The sequence below is a fragment of the Oryzias latipes genome, chromosome 12 (assembly GCF_053564925.1).
Source record: "Oryzias latipes strain Hd-rR chromosome 12, Olatipes_Hd-rR_3.1".
Taxonomy (NCBI): Eukaryota; Metazoa; Chordata; class Actinopteri; order Beloniformes; family Adrianichthyidae; genus Oryzias; species Oryzias latipes.
In genome coordinates, this window is record NC_136248.1 from 14,825,292 (window position 1) to 14,844,504 (window position 19,213).

The window sequence follows — 19,213 nt, forward strand, 5'->3', positions numbered from 1 at the left end:
TTCGGGGCCCCCTATAGTGAAGAAAATGTGGGAGATGAATCCAACCTTAGAAAAACAGTAGATGACCATAATGTGATTGTTTATCACACAGATTTCACAAACCAGGACACTCTATCCATTCATTAAGAAAAATATCAAAGTGGTAAGAAGCTTAAATTTGATAAATGAATGTTTTCGGGGTCGACTTATGTTTACCAAAGTGGAAAGAAAAGACAATGACTTCTGAAGGGACAACTGCTGGCATCTCCAAAACTGGGAGGAGTAATGGAATCTTCAAACTATTTAGAAAAATATACCTAGAAAGATAAACAGATGTATTTCCAGGAAATACATCTTTTAAAGGTTAAATTGCTAGACTTGAGTGGAAAAGGAGGTAGAAGACCAGACAAGAAGGCAACATTTTCAGTAAGAAATATTTCCATTACATCAGAGACATCGGTTATTTGAGCAAAAATGTCACATTTTCTTTATTGGGGTAAATGAGCAACACTTGCTTGTTTTGGCTTCAACTGGAACTAGCTAGAGATAGTCTGTATAGTATGGTGGAACCATGATTTTAAATTAACAGCAGCAGTTGGCACAGGTAGAATGACCAAAATTCGTTTTTGTATTTTAATTCTATTTTCCTCATTGATCAGACTGGTAAGAAAATGTGCAGCCATGACTTATTTTTATGTCTGAATGAGAAAGTGCAAAGCAAAGGTGAATCTCTTGACATTCCAACAAACCAGGGAGGAACCCAAAGATGCACATCCTGTCACTTGTGTTTAGCTGTCTTCACCTGCATTCACCCTTTTAAGTAGATGGCTATGGAGGTTATCATCCTTACCTCTCCATGGGTGGTCGGATGAGTGCTTACAAAATCTGGCCTCAGGCTGCCTCCCATAAGTGCATACAAGGATGACCTGAACACTCTTAAAACCACCAAAGCTTGCACCAGGTGATGTTTGGACAAGCTACAAGACCATCTGGATGAAAATAAATCCCAGCAAACCCAGGAGTGGTCAGACGTAAAAAGGAACCCAGCAGAGCACCGCTTTTACCTCACTGAGGTAAAACAGTGGCAGAGAGGACGATCAAGAACACTGGACCAGGGTTCAATGCAACCCTTAAAGACACAGTACAGTTGGACCAAATTAGGGAGGATACCAAAAGTGGCTGAAATGTCTCTAATGAGACCCATGTACTTAGGAGATTTAAGCTTCAGTGCCTCCATTTATCAAGTGTCTGATGTGCCCACTGACAATATACCCCATCCTGCTCTACAAGGTTGAAAAGTTGGAGCAACTCACCACCTTCTTTGCCAAGAAGTGGCTTGGTGCATTTCCAGCTTACCACTATGGCATCTCTATGCAGGGTGTAGAGACAAGACAGTGTCTGGGCCCCTAAGGTAGCAGCAGCAGCAAGACTAGAGTAAGTCGAGCTCTTTGGAGGTGCAGTCAGTCAATCATCAAAACACGAATCCAAATAAACTCGAATCAAGATCTAAGGTATATGATCTGCCCCTAAATTTTCTTCTGGAGATGCCCACAAATGACATGTACAAACATTAAACATAGATGAAACTAGAAGATTTTTGTCCCAATAAAATATCCTCTCAGGAAGTGAAGTGGATGTTCCTGGTTTTTGGGCAGATTTTCTTTCTCACACAACACTATGCTGCAGAAAAACTGGACTGATGAATTATGGTTCATGCTCATGACTGTCAGCCCTACTGCAGAAACATCTTTAAAAAGACATTCAAGCTGAGAGAATGAAAAGTTACACAAATGCTTCTCATGCCTAGAATAAGCAACAAAAAATTTGAAAAAACAAACAATCTTATTTTTAAGCTAAATAATTAAAAGAAAAAATCTGTTAATGCTGAGTATTAAAGCATATCAGGACAAGAGAAAATTTGAAGGAGTCTATGAATGGAAAAGATGCAGTAAGACACATCAACAGGCAGAAAAGTGAGCAGATTCTGAAAGAAAAAAGCTAACAGCTTCATGGAAGAACATGCAGTAAGCTTTCCCATCATCCATCTTGTTTTTCAAACTGAATTAGCAATGAAGCATTTCTACATTTACAGTCTGGATTTTTTAACTCCCTGCTTGTACAGATCTGTAAATTGCATGGAGGGCTGGAGCAGGAAAACATGCTCTGCTGTTAATAACATGCATTTCTTTTCTCTGAAACATATATGTCTTGCACATAATGACATACTAGGGTTTCCAAAACAACAATGAGACTGTACGTCACCAGGCTTTGCAGAACACCAAACTGTACTAGGGTGTACCCTTGATTGTCTATGAGAACTGGACAGCGAGATCCCGCCCCCTCGACTTCTATTGAGAAATAAACAGCTATGGCTTAGTCAATTTGTCAGAATTCACTGTTTCAACATGTTTTTGCTAATTCTAAATTTCTTCATGAAATCTTTTCTGTAGTTCAAGTTTTTCAAGTTATAAACTGGCCAATCAGATGCCTTAATAAAAGTATGTGGTCTCACGTTGAATGTTCAAAGCCTTTAATTGACAGACTCTCCTCTGCCCTCTAAACACACCTGATCCAGGTATTTAGGGAGCAGAAGGTTGGCCCCTTGATAAATAAATAGCTACCCGACATGCAGTTTTGTCCCTTTAACCCTTGTGCTATCTTAGATGACCCCACCCTTACATTGACGTGTTCTCCCTACCATGACAAAGGTGGACAAAGGTGGAAAGATTTCATGTAATCCATGGACACCAGTGAGGTTCACAAATCATTGAAGAAAAAAGGTTCAAAGCACTGTCTAGTGGGTCTAAATGACCCAACTCCCAATGTTAACGTGCCTAGGATAGCACAAGGGTTAAAAAGTTAAAGGTTTTGATAGAAACTCCTGATATGAAAATTTGAACTGTTGATAAGCCAACACCCCATCAGACAGCCCTTGCACTATGAAAGGTGTTTAGGCCAGTAAAGATGCTTTGATGGAGTCGGGGTGGGACTGAGAGAGGCAGAGTAAACGCATTAGCAGGATCCTGCAGGCCACATGATCTTTACAGATCATCAGGACTCTAATTCCATTACATAAGGCTCTCTGCTACACAGTGTGTCTGCATACCAGGATTTTAGAAATTGTGCCAGTTTGCATCATTTTCACCTTCTTTGGCATTAACAGTCCTGCTATTATTTTCCTGATGAGCTCTGATCTATTCAGTGCATCATTGCTGCAGGTATTTCCAAACATAGGTGTTTATGTAAAGAAATATTTTTAAGTGTTTTGTGTTAAGTGTAAATGCTTTTTCGTAAAGAGGAACTACCAGAGGATATCATGTTTGAGTCATGGTGTCTTGCTGATTTAGATCAAACAATCTCATAGGATGTTTATTTGTGTCCTGTAATCCAGCAGTAGTCAAAGTGGGAAAACATGGAAAGAAACAAGCTGACTCATGGATTACGTGTCTAGATACTCATCTGTGTAACAAGATGCTTCATAAACAAGGCTTGTACACACAAAAGATTTGCTGTCAGCAAGTTCTTCTCCTTCTTTTCCTTTTAGCTGCTCCCTTTAAGGGTCACCAAACAAATCATTCATTAAATGATTTTGCTTCAGGTTTTTTTTGGATGCCTTTGTTGGCACAATCCTCTCATGGGTGCAACAAAAATGGCGAGCAACATCAAAGCTACAGTTTTGAGCCAGACACCAGCTCAGATGAGGAAAATGAAGACGTACATGAATCTAGTCATCTACAAGTGGATGCATCAGAATGGGGTGGGGCAGGGAGCTTGCAGGTCTGCCCAGCATATTTTCTATGTCACAAATAGGCACTTTTTCAAACTGTATTTTTTCTCTGCTCTTGACTTACACTTTAAACTAAAAAGCAATGAAAAATGCAATTTTGAGCTTAATTTTCTCTAAATAAGTCCTCTATCATCAAAAAAATGCTACAAGAAAATGGTAAAACACCAAATATTATACCAGAAGTATCAATTTAATAAAAAAGAAAAGACATTTCTGATTTTCTAAGTGGTTTGACAACCCAAACTAACCTAAGATTCATTGATCATCCTTGTCCCTCTCTGGAAGGCTCTATGTCGTGTTTGCAGGTATACAGATCAAGGAACACATCACATACAATGTCAGGGGAGGTGCTCGGCTGGCGGGCAATAGTAGTGTGTAGACTCTAGGTCTCAACTGCAGTGTAATTCAAGGCAGTCAGGTAAATATAGCCCATGGTGGCTCTGGGCTAGGAAGTGCTGCTTTGCTCCCCTCGACCTTGTCCCATTCTGTTATCTATCTGTTCAGAGTTAGAGAAAAAAAAAAAACACAACCATATGATAACTCTCATTTTGCAGACAAAATTTCTATATACCAAACATCCAATTCAACACAGACTAGATACTTTCAGCAAAAATGACTCCATGTTTGGTACAAAGGAAAAGCAGTTTTTAGAACATAAACATAATTGCAACACACAAATGCAGATCGAGCTTGCAGCGTCCATTAGGAGACCTCTTAAATCCATCATTGTAGAAAGTGCAAGCCTGCAGGAAACGGCAAAATGCAGGAGCCCACAGAGCTTAATGCTAAAAACATTAGAGTGAAATGTTCCACTCCTGAACAGGTCTAAGTCACAACAGGTGCAGTTTGAAGGGAAACTTTCTGATGGACAGAGTTTGTACCAGCTTATTGTCTCATTACACATTATTGTTTAGTAAACTGAAAAACAGCTGACTATAGTCCAGAGATAAAAGTCAGTTTGCGGGCTCTACGTACAAAACATGCAGCCAATGAGACTTATACTAGTTGAACTTTGACCAATCAGGGACTCAGATTTGGAAATAACGATGATTAGCATCCGTTTCAAAACACGCAAGTGTAAACCTTTAAAAATTGATCATGGACTAGAAAATAATAAATGCGGTTTGTGCCAGGCTGGAATTCTATGACATCAAGTCTTTCATGTATCTGATTAGAGCTGTGAAAGAGCTGTAGCAAGATTCACCAGATCTGCCCCTCTTCGACTTTTCCCACCAAGGCTCTTCCAACTGTCAGCACATGCACTAGTATGAGGTAGTGAGAAACCTGTGTGAACACCTTATGCGAAAAACGCATAAAAAACACGACGTTCTTGAACACGCCACACATGCCCAGTGTGAATGTAGTTTTACTCTGTAGATTCATAATAAATCATCAGGCCATCTAGCTGAAAGTCAAATAGAATCAGTATTACAAGTACAAAACAACCATTGAGATTAAAATGTTAAGAACCTGATTGATTAATAACCACAATAACAATTGTAACATGTCTGATAAAAACAGAGTTAAACATGCTAAATGTGTCATTATTCTCCAGATCATGCATTTGTGTTTTCTAAACCTTTACTAAATGGAGCAAATTATGGGAAAAAGGTCAATTTCTAAATGATTTCGCTCCAGACTCTTGACAATAGAAAAACTTGATTTAAGACTAAAAAAACTCAAATCAAACTGTAATTTTTTAATTCAAATTAAGGATGTTATTTTAAAGTTTAATAAATGTAAGCCTGGCATTCATTGTCATTATTTTGGAAACAAAAGGTCAGATTTATGTTCCACAAATACAAGCTAATTTTAGATTCTATGAGGATATATTAAGATGGGCCAGCTTGTACAAAGTTCCTATTCTCATTTTGTTCACATTTTGTCCTAAAATTAGTCATTTTCTGCTTGTTACACTAGTTTTCTGTCACTGTATCAAATCAAAGTAAACTACAATTAGGTGCATAAAAACTCCCAAAATACCGACCTTGGTTAGAACTAGCAAACAAATACCTATTATTGGGCTGTATCACATTCAATTTGAAGTCATTCTATCTGACAGTCAGCTTTAAACCCTTTTTGACCTTTTTTTAATGCTTCCGTCAAACTCCTTGTTTCAAAATTTTAATACTTTAAAAGATTTCTTGTTAAGTAAAAATACTTGCTGCATGAACAGATAATTTTACTTTTGTGGGTTTCTTCTTTAGATTAGTGTTCTTTTCCTATTTTTAGGCCACCTCTTTTTGCAGTTAAAGCTATACATGCAGCTGCTAGGTAGAGTTTAGCCAGAAGACCTACATTTCCCTCCATAATCCCAAACTACACGACTGTCCAGCCTGTCCACAGCTATTACAAGATCTGTGCTGGCGATGTAGTGAGTAACCTTTAGAGGGAAGAAGGAAAGAGAGATTCCATGCTGCCGAGTTAGATTTACACCAAGTGTAACCAATTAAAATCCCTGAGTTTCAGGACCTGAGAAGGCCTTCTGGTCCCCTCTCCGTCTTTCTGACCTGCTTGTGCACTACATCTCGGAGCAAAGCAATAATCCTCTGTCGAAGAAAGGCAGTTTCACACTGTGAAAAAGAATGGCTGATGATATGAGGGTGGAGGAGATCAGCCCATCAGTCAAATGCTGCGAGGCAAAAATCGTTTTTGCAGTGAGCTTTTCACCACTGGTGCGTGAAATCAGACTACAAGAAGCTGCTTTCAGAAAGTTTCCAATTAAGAATGGGAGATATGCGAAGAACAGAAAGGGATTTGGTCTAAGTGCATTTATTATTTATTCATAGAATTCTTTTCTTATATTCCAGAATTAAACTGTTTATCACAAAAGTCAGTCCAGATGACACGGAATGTGGCCTTGCAGCACGTAGTCCACAAGAGTTTAGAAAAACAAACTCTCTTTACAAAGTTTGAAGTCTGACGTGTCCCAAAAATGTTAACTTTGTAGGGAATAATTAAGTTTAATTATATTTTTGGGGGATTTTCCCAATCAAAATGGTTTTATTCATCCATTTATCCATCCATTATTATTATTATATTATATTATATTATATTATATTATATTATATTATATTATATTATATTATATTATATTATATTATATTATATTATATTATATTATATTATATTATATTATATTATATTATATTATATTATATTATATTATATTATATTATATTATATTATATTATATTACTATCCAACCAGGTCATGGGGGCAGCAGTCTAAGCAAAGATACCCAGACGCCCTTCTCCCCAGCCACTGCAGCTCCAGCTCCTCTGGGGGATTCTAAAGTGTTCCCAGACCATTTAGAAAAGTAGTCACTCCACCGTGTCCCAGGTCCTCTTCTGGACCACCGCTAAGTGGGACATGCCTGGAACACCTCCACAAGGAGCCATTGAAAAGACCAGATGCCCGAGCCACCTCAACTTCTCAGTTTCTCACCCTATCTCTGATCTCTACCAACCCTACAGAGGAAGCTCATTTCATCCACTTGCATTTGGGACCTTGTTCTTTCGGTCATGAAGCATTGTACTCACAATGCCTCTAACTTTGCAACACATTTAAAAACAGACTGATACAACAAACAGTACTGTGACTATGTTCACTCCCAGCCTTGTAAGTAATGCCAAAAAAACGCAGTCCAACACCACCACACATGAGTCACATTAGAGTATTCACAATAACACGCAACCATTCATTTTTACAGATCGCCGTGTAGCTCTCAAAATCGCTTAGACATCAGTAAACAATCAGAATGAATCTATATATAAATGGAGAAAATACTGTAATGATAAAAGTAAAGCTTTTTTTTAATTCCTCATATGTCTCTAATTAGTAATGTTTTACTATCACACCAACAAAGCCACACTGTAGCTTACAGTTTTCCTAAAATAACTCACCTCTGATTAGGTCTTAAGGCAAATTTCCACACCAAATTCTGTTGTCTAATCTATTTGATTGTTAATGTTATCAATTGATGCTGATTGTACTAACCTGGTAGAAGAATGTGTGGAAATGTCATCATATACAAGTTCAGATTTTCTAATATTCTACCTATAAAAATCTAAACTAAATACTTTTTGGCCCCACTGTAAAAAAGCGTCCCGCACTGATCTGCCACATTTGCCATAACCTAAACTTTAATGCTTGGTATTTTGACACTTCGCAACGGATTGGCGTTCTGTACAGGGTGTACCCCGTCTTCACTCAACAGTAGAAACCCAGAGACCCCCAAAAGGGATTCAGAAAATGGATGCTATTATAAGGGAAACTGGTCTTATTGGAATGTATACCTCCCTTTAGTTGGTTCAACACAGTCTAAATGTTAGTGTGTTACAGTTAGAGAAACAAGGTTCCATTTCCACAATGAAACCTGATACACTGAAATGAACAAAGACATAAAAATACTTTACAATGTTTTTGTGACAGTAAGTAGTCTTTTTCATAGTTTTGTACCATCCACCCATCCATCCATCCATTTTCTCAACCTACCATATTCCTTTTGGGGTCAACAGGTCATGTTCCAGCAATTTTGTAATGTCAGAGTCTACTCACTCCTTTATTTTTATAATAATAGTATATAATAGTTATGTCTTCTTTAACCAAAACACAACTGTTACCTCACACAGCTAACACATTTATGAAGACCACAACATTGTCCATCGTCTACAAATGGTGCAACTCAACCCAAAGCAGCTTCTTCATCTTTCACAGCCCAACTTGTACTTCCCTAAATCAATTCCATGCATCAAAGCATGGGTGCAAGGCAGCAGCACCACCCCAACAATATCTGCACCCAATGGCTTAGCCAGAGCAGCAGTGTGTCACAAAACATGCAATATGTGGGTGAATAAGGTGCTTCCTTTCTCACTACACGATTCCATCTTTGCTTTACATCATAACAGCAGTTTTAAATTATCTGAATTAGACAAAAGCTAGCAATTTTTTCCCCTAACATATGGCACGACATGCCCAGATATTATAAAACACAAAACACAAAGAAACACAAATGCATCTATTATTAGTGTACCTCCATTTCCCCCCTCCATTTTACAGCTCCCAAATGAGGGGAAAAAGGAGTATGGGGGGAGACACTAAAGCTATAAGGACAAGGCAGCTTGTTGAGTGCAAGGGGAGCATGCAAAGCCTCTTCCAAGTTCAAATGTACGCATAATGCTAACTTAGTGCACCCACTGAAGGCTTTGCCTTTAGAGTAAATGACACCCCCTCTTGTTTAACTAACAGTGTAAATTTCTCACACTCCCAGCTGTATTAACAGTCGTCATAAGGCTCTGTTTCCTCTGCTCCCCCAGGGGCCAAATATCTGTCAGAGCAAACACAACCTGTACCACAGTGGATTCACTAGACTGCACACACACAAGACAAACTGTGTAATTATGTGTGTGTGATTGCGTTTTGACTAACCATGCATGATCTCTGACGTGAAGGAGGCAGAAGAGAAGGCAGATGGAGATGATGATGTTAGAATAGTCGTCGTCCACCCCCCACCCCCCCACCCCTATTTGTCTCCTGAGCCGTACCTTGCGCCTGCGGTCCCTGGAACGATTCCTTTTTTTTAACTTCTCCTCCTCCTTCTCCCTCTGCTCCTGGGCGGCGGCCTCCGCGAGGTCCTTGGTCTTGCGGAGCTGCTTGGCGGCTTGCGCCATGGTGCTTCTGCTGCTCCAGTCACCGTTGCTCCAGCCCTCCGCTCTTTTGCGCTATACCACCAGCTGTCCCTGTTTCCTCTGTCCCCCCACCCCCCAAACCCACCCCACCCCGTCTCCCTCTTTCCCCCGAGCCCCGTCTCCTAACGCCTCCTCTCTGATGGCCACATGTGTGCGCAAAAGCAAGCGAGGTCCCGCCGTCCGGATACCTGTGCGTGTGCAGATCACGGCCCCCGCAGCATCCGCGAAGAGAGATGCTGCAGCGGATGGTGCTGATGCTGCCACCGCCTGAGCCACGGCTGCTGCTCATCCACTGAGCTAGCGCTGCGATGGACTGCCTCCCCTCCCCCTTCTTTCTTTGCCTCCTTCCTCCCTCCTCTCCTGCCTCCTTCTTTCCCCTCTCTGATTGTCGAGCCGAGTCACGCAGTTCTGTCTTTAGCACAGTGAGGGATCTGCTGCAGAGCTTCCCTCTCTGCCGAAGTCTTTTCTTCTACTTTACTTCTCAGTGGATGGCATTCATCCCACAATGGCTGTTGTTGCATAAATGATGCACAAAGGAAGGAGGCTGTCAACTTGCTTTTCTTCTGATGTCTTTCTCGTCTCTAAGCGTGGCTTCTCCACGGCACCTCCCTCTTTTACAAGCAGACGAGGAGAAAGCCAGACGTGCAAAATAAAAAGAAAGGGGGATAATTCATATAAACTATCATATCCAAGCCAAAAAAAGATGTCCTATATCATCAGCAACCCTCATCACTCTCCCATTTTTAGAGTGATGCAGAAAAGGAACAAAAACACCATTCCTCATTAAAACTGCATGTTTTCTCTTCCCCCTTTCATTCCACCACGTCAAGAGACTTTTCCCGCACATCTGATGCTGCAGTTCAGCATGAAGACGAACACTTCTCATCTCACTATCAGGTTTGTATCACAATTTTAAAATTTGATGCATAATTTTCCAGAATTGGACAGTTTTAGATCCTTGTTGGGAATCCTCTCATAGAGTCCACAAATAAGTCCAAGATGGTTGTGAGAGTCTGAAATACCACACATCAACAGCTACTATAAGAGTTACAGTGAGGAGGAAAGTCTTATTATACCTGTTTATCTGTTATTATACCTGTATACCTCGATGCATTACTATTGTGGTCTCCATGGCGACTCCATCTTTAGAAGAAACCAGCAAGTTAAAACTTTCAAAAGCAGAAATGATCCCTGGAATAATTTAAGACAAAAAATAGAGGAAAGGGCAGACATAATAGACGCAAACATAAAAATAGGTTTATTTAAACAAACAATAATACAGATCAATTATGTATTGGTCAATTATTTCCACAAATATATGAATAAATTACTGATGGGAGGGAAATGTGATAGAAATGAGACAGCTTGTCTTTGTGTTCACACTTCAGGGGTTAAATTAAAAATGACAAAAAAAAAATCAAATAATCATTGTTTAAATGTTAAGTATTTTTTTATGATTAAAAATGGTAATTTAGCATGCAAACAAGAAATCTACAACTTAGTAAAAAACATAAAACCTAAAATAATAATTTTAAAATTAGTAAGCCTTGTATTGGAAGTACAAAAAAAGGCAATAATAATAAAAATTTGAACAAGTACACACTTTTCACTGTAAGATTTGCTTATTAAAAGAAACACTAAATTCATCCAAAGATAAATAAATTCAAAAGACAGCTGCTAGCCAGATTTGATGAGGTGAAAACATTATTTAGAGGGCCAAACATTCAGCCTGCATTTTTTTTAACCCTTATTATAACATTAAATGCTAATGACCTTGTTCTTTTTTTTCTTGGTTGCAGTAGTATACTTTTTTTCTCTTCCCACAGAGCATAAACATATTTAAATTTATATATTACATATACGTTTTTACCAAATCTACTGTGAAAATCTGATTTGAAGACCAGAAATAAAGTTAAGAAAAAGTCTGTTTAGATTTTTTTTTTTAATATTAAATCCGTGTTCATTTAAAACGTTATATATTATTCTCTATTAAATCCTCACTATAAGTCAAGTGAACAGAATAGTTATTTTCTTCAAAAGTACAAACTTCCGTGGTTTGAATGACAGAAACAAATAAATCTGTTCCTCTTGTTTGGCCCGAAGACTCTGAAGTTCCTGTAGCCCAGTGCTTCTCAATTATTTTTTGCAAGGCCCCCCTAGGAAAAAGAAAATCTGTCATTCCTTATTTAATCTAGAAACATTTTTGACCAACTGAACCATTTGATGCTAACAAAAATAATTCAGTCAATAGATAATGTTAAATGTAAATTGATCTGAAATATTAACACAGCAGCACCAATATATTTAAGGTTTTTAGTCTGAAGAAATAGATAAAAACATTGAGCTGATTTTTTTTCTAAATGACGGATTGTTTATTTATGATCTCATAAAGTGCAGTTGTTTTCCTGCATTACCTGCTGTCTTTATGTCAAAAACTGACACCAACTAAATGACAGGCAGACAAAGAATACATTTATGGAAAATAAAGGACACGTCACTAAAATGTCTACAATAGTTAATAAAGAATGACATTATTAGCATGAGCTGAGGAATCTAAAGGCACGAGATGATCCTGGTGTTGTGCAACAGAGTTAGCGCTCAGTGTGCGCCGTTCCACCTGGCAGCCTGAGCCCACTACCCCTCCCCTCTCCTTCTCACACACGCGAGCCGCGTGTGACAGGAGACAGGAGCAGCTACAGGGACGGCAGTTCACAGTTTCAGGCTGTTACAAACTCTGATATAACAGATAATAGGAAACTGATAGTGGCGTTGAGCTGTGACAGTGTGGGATTTCTGATCACATCAACCAGCAGGGGCGTAGTTAACACCCCCCCCCCCCCCCCAAACAAAACAAAACCAAAAAAAAAAACAGAAAATCCCCCGGCTGCTTCGCAAATAAATACAATTACAATGTAGTATTCTTTATTAACTGATAACAGTAAAAACTATCTAAGTAATGCGGCTGGGTGGCTCAGTTGGTAAGGTAAAGGGCTGCCACGCAGGAATCGATTCCCGGAGGGGAATAAACAATGGTACTGGGGGCATTTACCATATCAATGGCGATCAATAAACATCACCCAGTGGGGTTTCCTGGGCAAGACCTGTAACGCTACTACCTGCCAGCATGAATGTGCATGAATGATCCCGGTGATGGTCAGAGGGACCGTAGGCGTGAACTGGCAGCCACGCCTCTACCATCACCAAATATAAATGAGGAGTGAATGAATAATGGACACAATGGAAGCGCTTTGAGCGTCTGGAAAAGCGCAGATAAATCCAATGCATTACTATTATTATTATTAATGAACTAACCATATAGGTGTTGCAGAATGAGTATGTGTATGTGTGTCACCGCGCTGCGTGTGTAGGAAGGAGTGCACACTAGTGTGTTGGGGGTACATGTTGATTCTTCTGCTGCAGACCGCTCTCGAGCTGCACGCAAGGCTTCACCTGTGCTCTCTGGTACAGACATCTTCTCAGAATATTATATATTGCCCAGTAATAAACAGACTGCAGACACTATGTCACCTTTCTGGTAGCCATGGAGCCTGACACCCATGAAGAACACGGGGCAGGAGGCTCCGCCTTTATTTATACTGACATGTAATTTTGCGCCGCACAAAATAGTTCCCAGACAAAACATGTAGTGATTTTCATCAAAATCTAACATTGCGCGTTCATGTTTGGTGTTACGGAGTGAATGAGAACAGTAATAACCCCCCCCCACCACAAAAAAACAAATGCTCCAGCGAGCGACCGTGTCGCGCCCTCATGAACGCATGCAGCTTGTAATGGAAATGAATGCAATGGAAATTGATAATTAGAACGCAGAAAATTTGTCGTATTTCCTCGCAAGACAAAAACTTCTGTTGTAGAATGAGGATGTGTGTGTGCTTTTTAAATCGTGCCGTGTGTATTTAACATGGAGCAGTCAGGGAGTGTAGTATTTATTGCCTCCAAGTTACACTTTACATCTCAGAATGGAGTCTTTCAAGTGAAGGGCTCTTCCTGATTTACAATCCTGCCATAACTCAAACTAGATCACCCTGCTGTGAGTCAGCTACCATTGTCTGTTTAATAGCACCACCAGGTGGTTACAGACTGGTATTGCTTTAAAACCTCATTTCCATAAAAGGCTTTGGTTCATAATGTAATGAAAAGTGTATCTCAAAACTATATTCATAGGTTAATGGGTTATAATGTTATTTATAAAAGTCTAAAGCATCACATATACATTATTTGTTGATGTTTTTCAGTTTTGTACATGAAATGTTGATTCACCTCACATTTTCATCAATAATAACTTCGGTTTGGATTCTTCAAAGGATAAAAAGTAACAAAACTAATAAATATTGCATAACAATAAACCTATTGAGTGTATTTCGTTTCCCTGAAATCCCCTAAATATCCTTCACAATGACTTTCCAGTTGTGTCACATGCCATCTGGCCAAACTCCAAAACATACCGTGTACCGTGCTCCCTGTGCCCTTGACTCTGGCTTGCACTTACCTCAGCAAAAAGCTGGCAGCTCATCCAGAGCTGTGATGTTTGTTCAGGTTTGACATTCTCCTCCTCATCATAAAAGGGCTCCTCACGCGTGTTTCTTAGAACACAAAAACAAGATGTTTGAGCAGGTTGGAGAATGTTTTCCCATGAATTAAACTGAGAGCTTTAATGTTAGAACATTCCTGCACAGATGTGCATCATGTCGCCGTGAAATGTGTAAGGATTCATGCAAAAAAGGTTGCATTGGATGGTTGGACAGCTTTCGGTTAATTGTGATGCTGCAACCAAACACTTACACACTTTAACATGTAGATGGCAGCAATGTGCCAACCATAGGATATTGAGAGGACAGAAGTAACAAAAAATTACACACATAAAAAAAATCTTTAAAAATTATTGCCTGAATTAAAACGACTTAACTTTTATAAATGCTCCTATTTCTTTGTTAACTTTTTTGTCAAAGTCTCTAAAACACTGTGAGCTCTAATCAGCCAAATCCCTGCATCAACTACAATACTGCTGATTCTAGAACTATACCTGGGGCTCTATTTAATAATGCGTACTAGGGACAAATAGTTCACCGGTATGTGTGCATTAATGCAGATATATGGTGCAATAAATATTTTTTACCTACTTCAGCATTTGAGTGCTGCACCGCAGAACAGCAGGATGCTTGTTTGGTGTTACAGAGTTTTTTGGCCACTAAGGAAACCATCAACCAATTGTAAGAACTTTTAAAACACATTTTTATTAGCATTAGTGGGGTGTAAACATAAAATGGCACCAACAGACACATAATAGACAAGTTATTTTTATTTTTGTATTTTTACTTTTTTTTTTTACTACACTGTTGTAAGATATATGTTCATTTTATTTTTAGAGAATGAATTTTTGAAAGCAGGCTACAGCGAGTCGACTAGTCCTATACAATTGTCTAACTGAATCTAAAAAATAAAACTAAATGTACACACTAAAACAGTAGTGTAATATGAAATTTTAAAAAGCTAGTTAGCTCTATAGCTAGATAGAGAGCTATCATTGACTGTATAAGACAACTGCACCGAGTGATCTCTCCCCCCTCTCGTTCCAAATAGTAAGTACCCACTGTTTCCAAGAAACCATAATCACATAGACATCTATAGAGAAATGAACAGCTTTTACTCAGTCATTTGTCAGAATTACCATTCTTGCTCTGATGCCTTCTTTGACATGTTTTTCATAATAATCTATTTTCCCCACTTTTATTTCTTTATTGCAAGTTATTCAAGTGATAAACTGACCAATCAGATGCCTCAGTAAAAGTATGTTTTGCCCTCTGTGCCCCACCTTGAACGTTCAAAATGTTTGACAGATTCTCCTGAGCCAGCTTCCAGTGAAAGGGGTGTGGACTTAGAACAAGTAGTTGCCATAGAAACAGACCAACCAATGTAACCCTTGTGCTATCCTAGGCACTTTAACATTGGGAGTTGGGTCATCTAGACCCACTAGACAGTGCGCTGAACCTTTTTTCTTCAATGATTTGTGATCTTCACTGGTGACCATGGATTACATGAAATCTTTCCACCTTAATCCACCTTTGTCATGGTAGGGAGAACATGTCAAAGTAAGGGTGGGGTCATCTAAGATAGCACAAGGTTAAATTGTCTGGCCCCAACATGGCGACGTCCGTATCACAGAAAAATGGCAACTGAATTGGCTTAATTTCACTGGAGCCGGAAGTAAGGCATTTTCTAGATCTGTAATATTTTATTCCATCACACATGAATATTTAAAAAAAGAAAAATGAAAATAACACAAATACTCAAAAGGCTTCCCAAGAAATATTGTCAAAACTCCACGTATACAGAAAACTCTGCTATAAGGAGGATAAAAATGTTCAAGGTGCTCACAAAAACAGATTGAATGAGAGTTTCAAAACTTAGTGTGTCAAATAATGTCTGTGTGTTGGGATGCATTTGAAAATCCCAAAGTCTGTGGCAGAAAAAAATGAGACATTGACAGCGGTGACACGTTCTCCTTCTCCTGATTTGATGAGTCAATACAATCACAGTGCTGGAGGATGAAAGGCAGTGGCAGACACCCAAAATAAAAAATGATGGGAGAGTCACCCCTGCTGAAAGCCATGACACCACAGCACTGCGGACCATCTTCCCTTCCAGGGGAAGAATAATGGGAACTTTCTCTCTTCCCGCCTGGATTGCTCATGTGGAGAGTTGCAGACACTGCATTTCTTCTTTGGTTATAATACAGGCTCCTTTTTCATTGTCAAAGCCTTTTCCGTGGGTTTCCGATGATAGTGCAGCACGCATGCTAATCAGCTTTATTGGTGCTGCTTTGAAAACGCAGACCCTCTGAAGAGGAGCCGGATGCAGAGAAGGTGCTTGTTAAGCATGAACTTTGAAGCTGTGGCCCCGTACCTGCGTCCGTTCTATCCCCAGGGCTGCAGCCACGCCTCTCTCGACTTGCCGGGAAATTTGCTGACCTCTGAGGCTTGAATTACCCGGCAAGCCTGGAGGAGCACCTCAGGAGCAGTGGAGAAAGAAATCTGCACTGCTCCAAGTCAATACTCATCGATCGTGTCTTATCTTGTGCTCCCTCTTCTTCCTTTTTTTTTTTTCAAAAAAGAGTTACATTACAGTAAATGTGTTTGCCTTGCAGTGTTTCTCCAAATTGGGAAGCCAAATAGCTTGTTCCATAGATTAGGGGGTACAGCTGACTCGTACTGTAGCTGGCGGGTTTTCTTTTGGAGGTTGTCGGTAGAACAAGACAGCAGATGCCTGCTCTGCCCTCAGGGAGGCTGATCAGACCACTAAGTGGTGGGTCACAAAAATCTTGGCCCTTAAAAAAGTTATTATCCCATATTTTCACCACATTCGTAAATATTCCAAAGATTGCAGCAGGGATTAAATAAAGAATGTCTTTAGGATTAAGAGATGGGTTTTACTGACACTGTATTGTAGTGATTTCACACTCATTACTTTCAAAATGCATCAAACTATGTTCTCTACTTTCAACGGCATTCAAACGGCCACTTTCAATGAAAAGTCTATGTATGCGCGCATAAATGTGTGTTTTGGGCTTCTATGTTAAAAATTCTCATGTTCACGTGTGGCTACGCAAGTTTCTGCGGTTGTGCCTGGAGCAATATATGCGAGATTTGCACAGCTTCAATATTTCTCAACAAGCCTTTTCAAACTGTAAGTGACGGAGATGCGCTAAACCATAGACAAGCAGGGAGGGGGTTCTTCTTTTCTTGTTTGTTTACTGTTCACTAGCACTTGTCCACCATCTACAGTTGAAAACGGCTTGGAGCGAAATGTTGAAGCTTTGCAAATCTCATAAATCTTGCTCCAGGCTTTTTCTTTAAAATCTCTATTCTGATATAAGAAAGACCTGGTGGCATAAAATTCTGGCAGGGGAGAATAAGCGGAATTATTGTTGATCTTGTTTACAATGGTTGGCACTTCCGAGTTTTGAAAAGGATGCTGCATACACGTCACCACCAGATCTGAGTCCCTGATTGCTCATAGTTCAGCATTGTCGCAATCTAGCAGCATACATAGATCCCGCGACTAGACATGAAAGATTGCATAGCGTTCTGGACGTGAAAGCCTGGCTTTCCTTTTTGCTGTTTAGTCGTTTTTAATGCATGAAACAAAGGCCGTGCTACTACACTAAGCACCAAATTATGGGCCTTGAAACTAAAATTCTGTATCTGAACACGTTCTTTGCTTTATAAATCAATTTTTTTGTTTTAAAATCTTTACAACAAGAAGGACATCAAAAACATGAAAGGAAAGGATGTGCAGCAGGTTAAGGTGATTAAAGTACAGGGATAAAAAATGTGTCGACAGGTTCCACAAGTAATAATAATAATAATGGATTGGATTTTTCTGTGCTTTTCCAGACGCTCAAAGCGCTTACAGTGTGTCCATTATTCATTCACTCCTCATTCATACTTGGTGATGGTAGCTACTGATGTAGCCACAGCTGCCCTGGGGCAGACTGACAGAGGCGTGGCTGCCATTTCGCACCTATGGCCCCTCTGACCATCACCGTGATCTTTCATACACATTCATACACCAGTGGAGCCACACTGGAGGCAAGGAGGGTGAATTGTCTTGCCCAAGGACACAACGACATTTTGGCTGGTGGGAGCAGGGATCGAACCGCCGACCCTTCGATCATTGGACGACCCACTCAACCGCCTTAGCCACTATCGTGGCTCCATCACAGTGTGATGGAAAGATGGATGGAGAACTTTGTAGAACTGATGAATGAGGAAAATGTTAGAGACTACAGAACAGAAGAGGTGGCTGTTGTGGAGCTAGATATAGCAAAAATCTGTATGAATGAAGTGAGGATAAAAAGTGGAAAGGACTGGTCTCTACCAACATCAGCGTTTAGGCTCTGGGGTTAATCCATATGGTCCGAGCTTATCCCACCGGGACAAAGACGTCATCGACTCAGAGCCTAAGCAGCAAAAGACTACAGACTGTTTCATGCACATTTTTGTATCTCAAATAAATCTTTATTTACATTCCTAGGATCTCTCCTCATTAAAATAAAGCGGATCAATCACTCAATGAGGTTAAGGAAAAGAGTAGCAGAAGTGATTGACCAAATAGAATTAGGAATGAAACCATCAGAGGTATAGCTCATGTTATGTTACATACACACCGGGCATGGGATGCGTGTTCAGGAACACGTTAAACTGACACTCTTGAACGTGCTTTAACCTGGATGTACACTGGTCCGTCAGCGGTGCATCTCTGCTGTGCAGGGAGTCCGTCCCACAACCGTCAGCTGGTTTACATTGTCTTTGTTGTGACTGTGGTCCACCCCCCTCCCCCCTGGCTCCCAGAGGAGTGGTTTGTCCTGCCACCCCCATGTCAAGTTGTTTGTCTCTTCACTCAACCAAAACTTAAGCAATCAGGTCCAATCATTATAAATAGTCAAGGCATATAGTTTAGCTACTGAATAAATATTTGAACCAGCTGCTCTATGAATATAAGCTATAAGCTCAGGTGTATATATTTTTCAAATTTACTCTGACTTCAAACAAAGTAGAAGCAAACATAGGAAGAAAATATTCACTCTGTTAAAAAAATAAAGCAAACTAAAAGCAACACAAAAATCACTCATAAAAAAGTGAACATTTACTGAGGGAATAAGAAAATAAAGGATATTAAACCGCTGTGTGTACAGTATAAATGTAAAAATTGCACCTTTGGATTTGAAAAAAATGGT

The 19,213-nt window shown here is 39.7% G+C and overlaps 1 protein-coding gene across 21 annotated transcripts in view; it reads right to left on the minus strand.

The window, feature by feature from the left end:
- Window positions 1-9,535, minus strand: part of ank1b (ankyrin 1, erythrocytic b) — a 75,852-nt gene extending 66,317 nt beyond the window's left edge. For 11 of the 21 annotated variants that reach the window (XM_023960473.2, XM_078955739.1, XM_023960470.2 and 8 more), the window contains exons 1-2: window positions 9,313-9,535; window positions 9,197-9,208 (exon numbers count right to left, since the gene is read on the minus strand). In XM_023960473.2, coding sequence (XP_023816241.1) covers window positions 9,197-9,208; window positions 9,313-9,438 — 138 coding nt within the window. In that variant the 5' untranslated portion in view covers window positions 9,439-9,535. The remainder of the gene's footprint in view (window positions 1-9,196; window positions 9,209-9,312) is intronic. The other 10 variants (XM_078955745.1, XM_078955742.1, XM_078955740.1 and 7 more) reach the window with 2 other exon arrangements.
- Window positions 9,536-19,213: the final 9,678 nt, after the last annotated feature.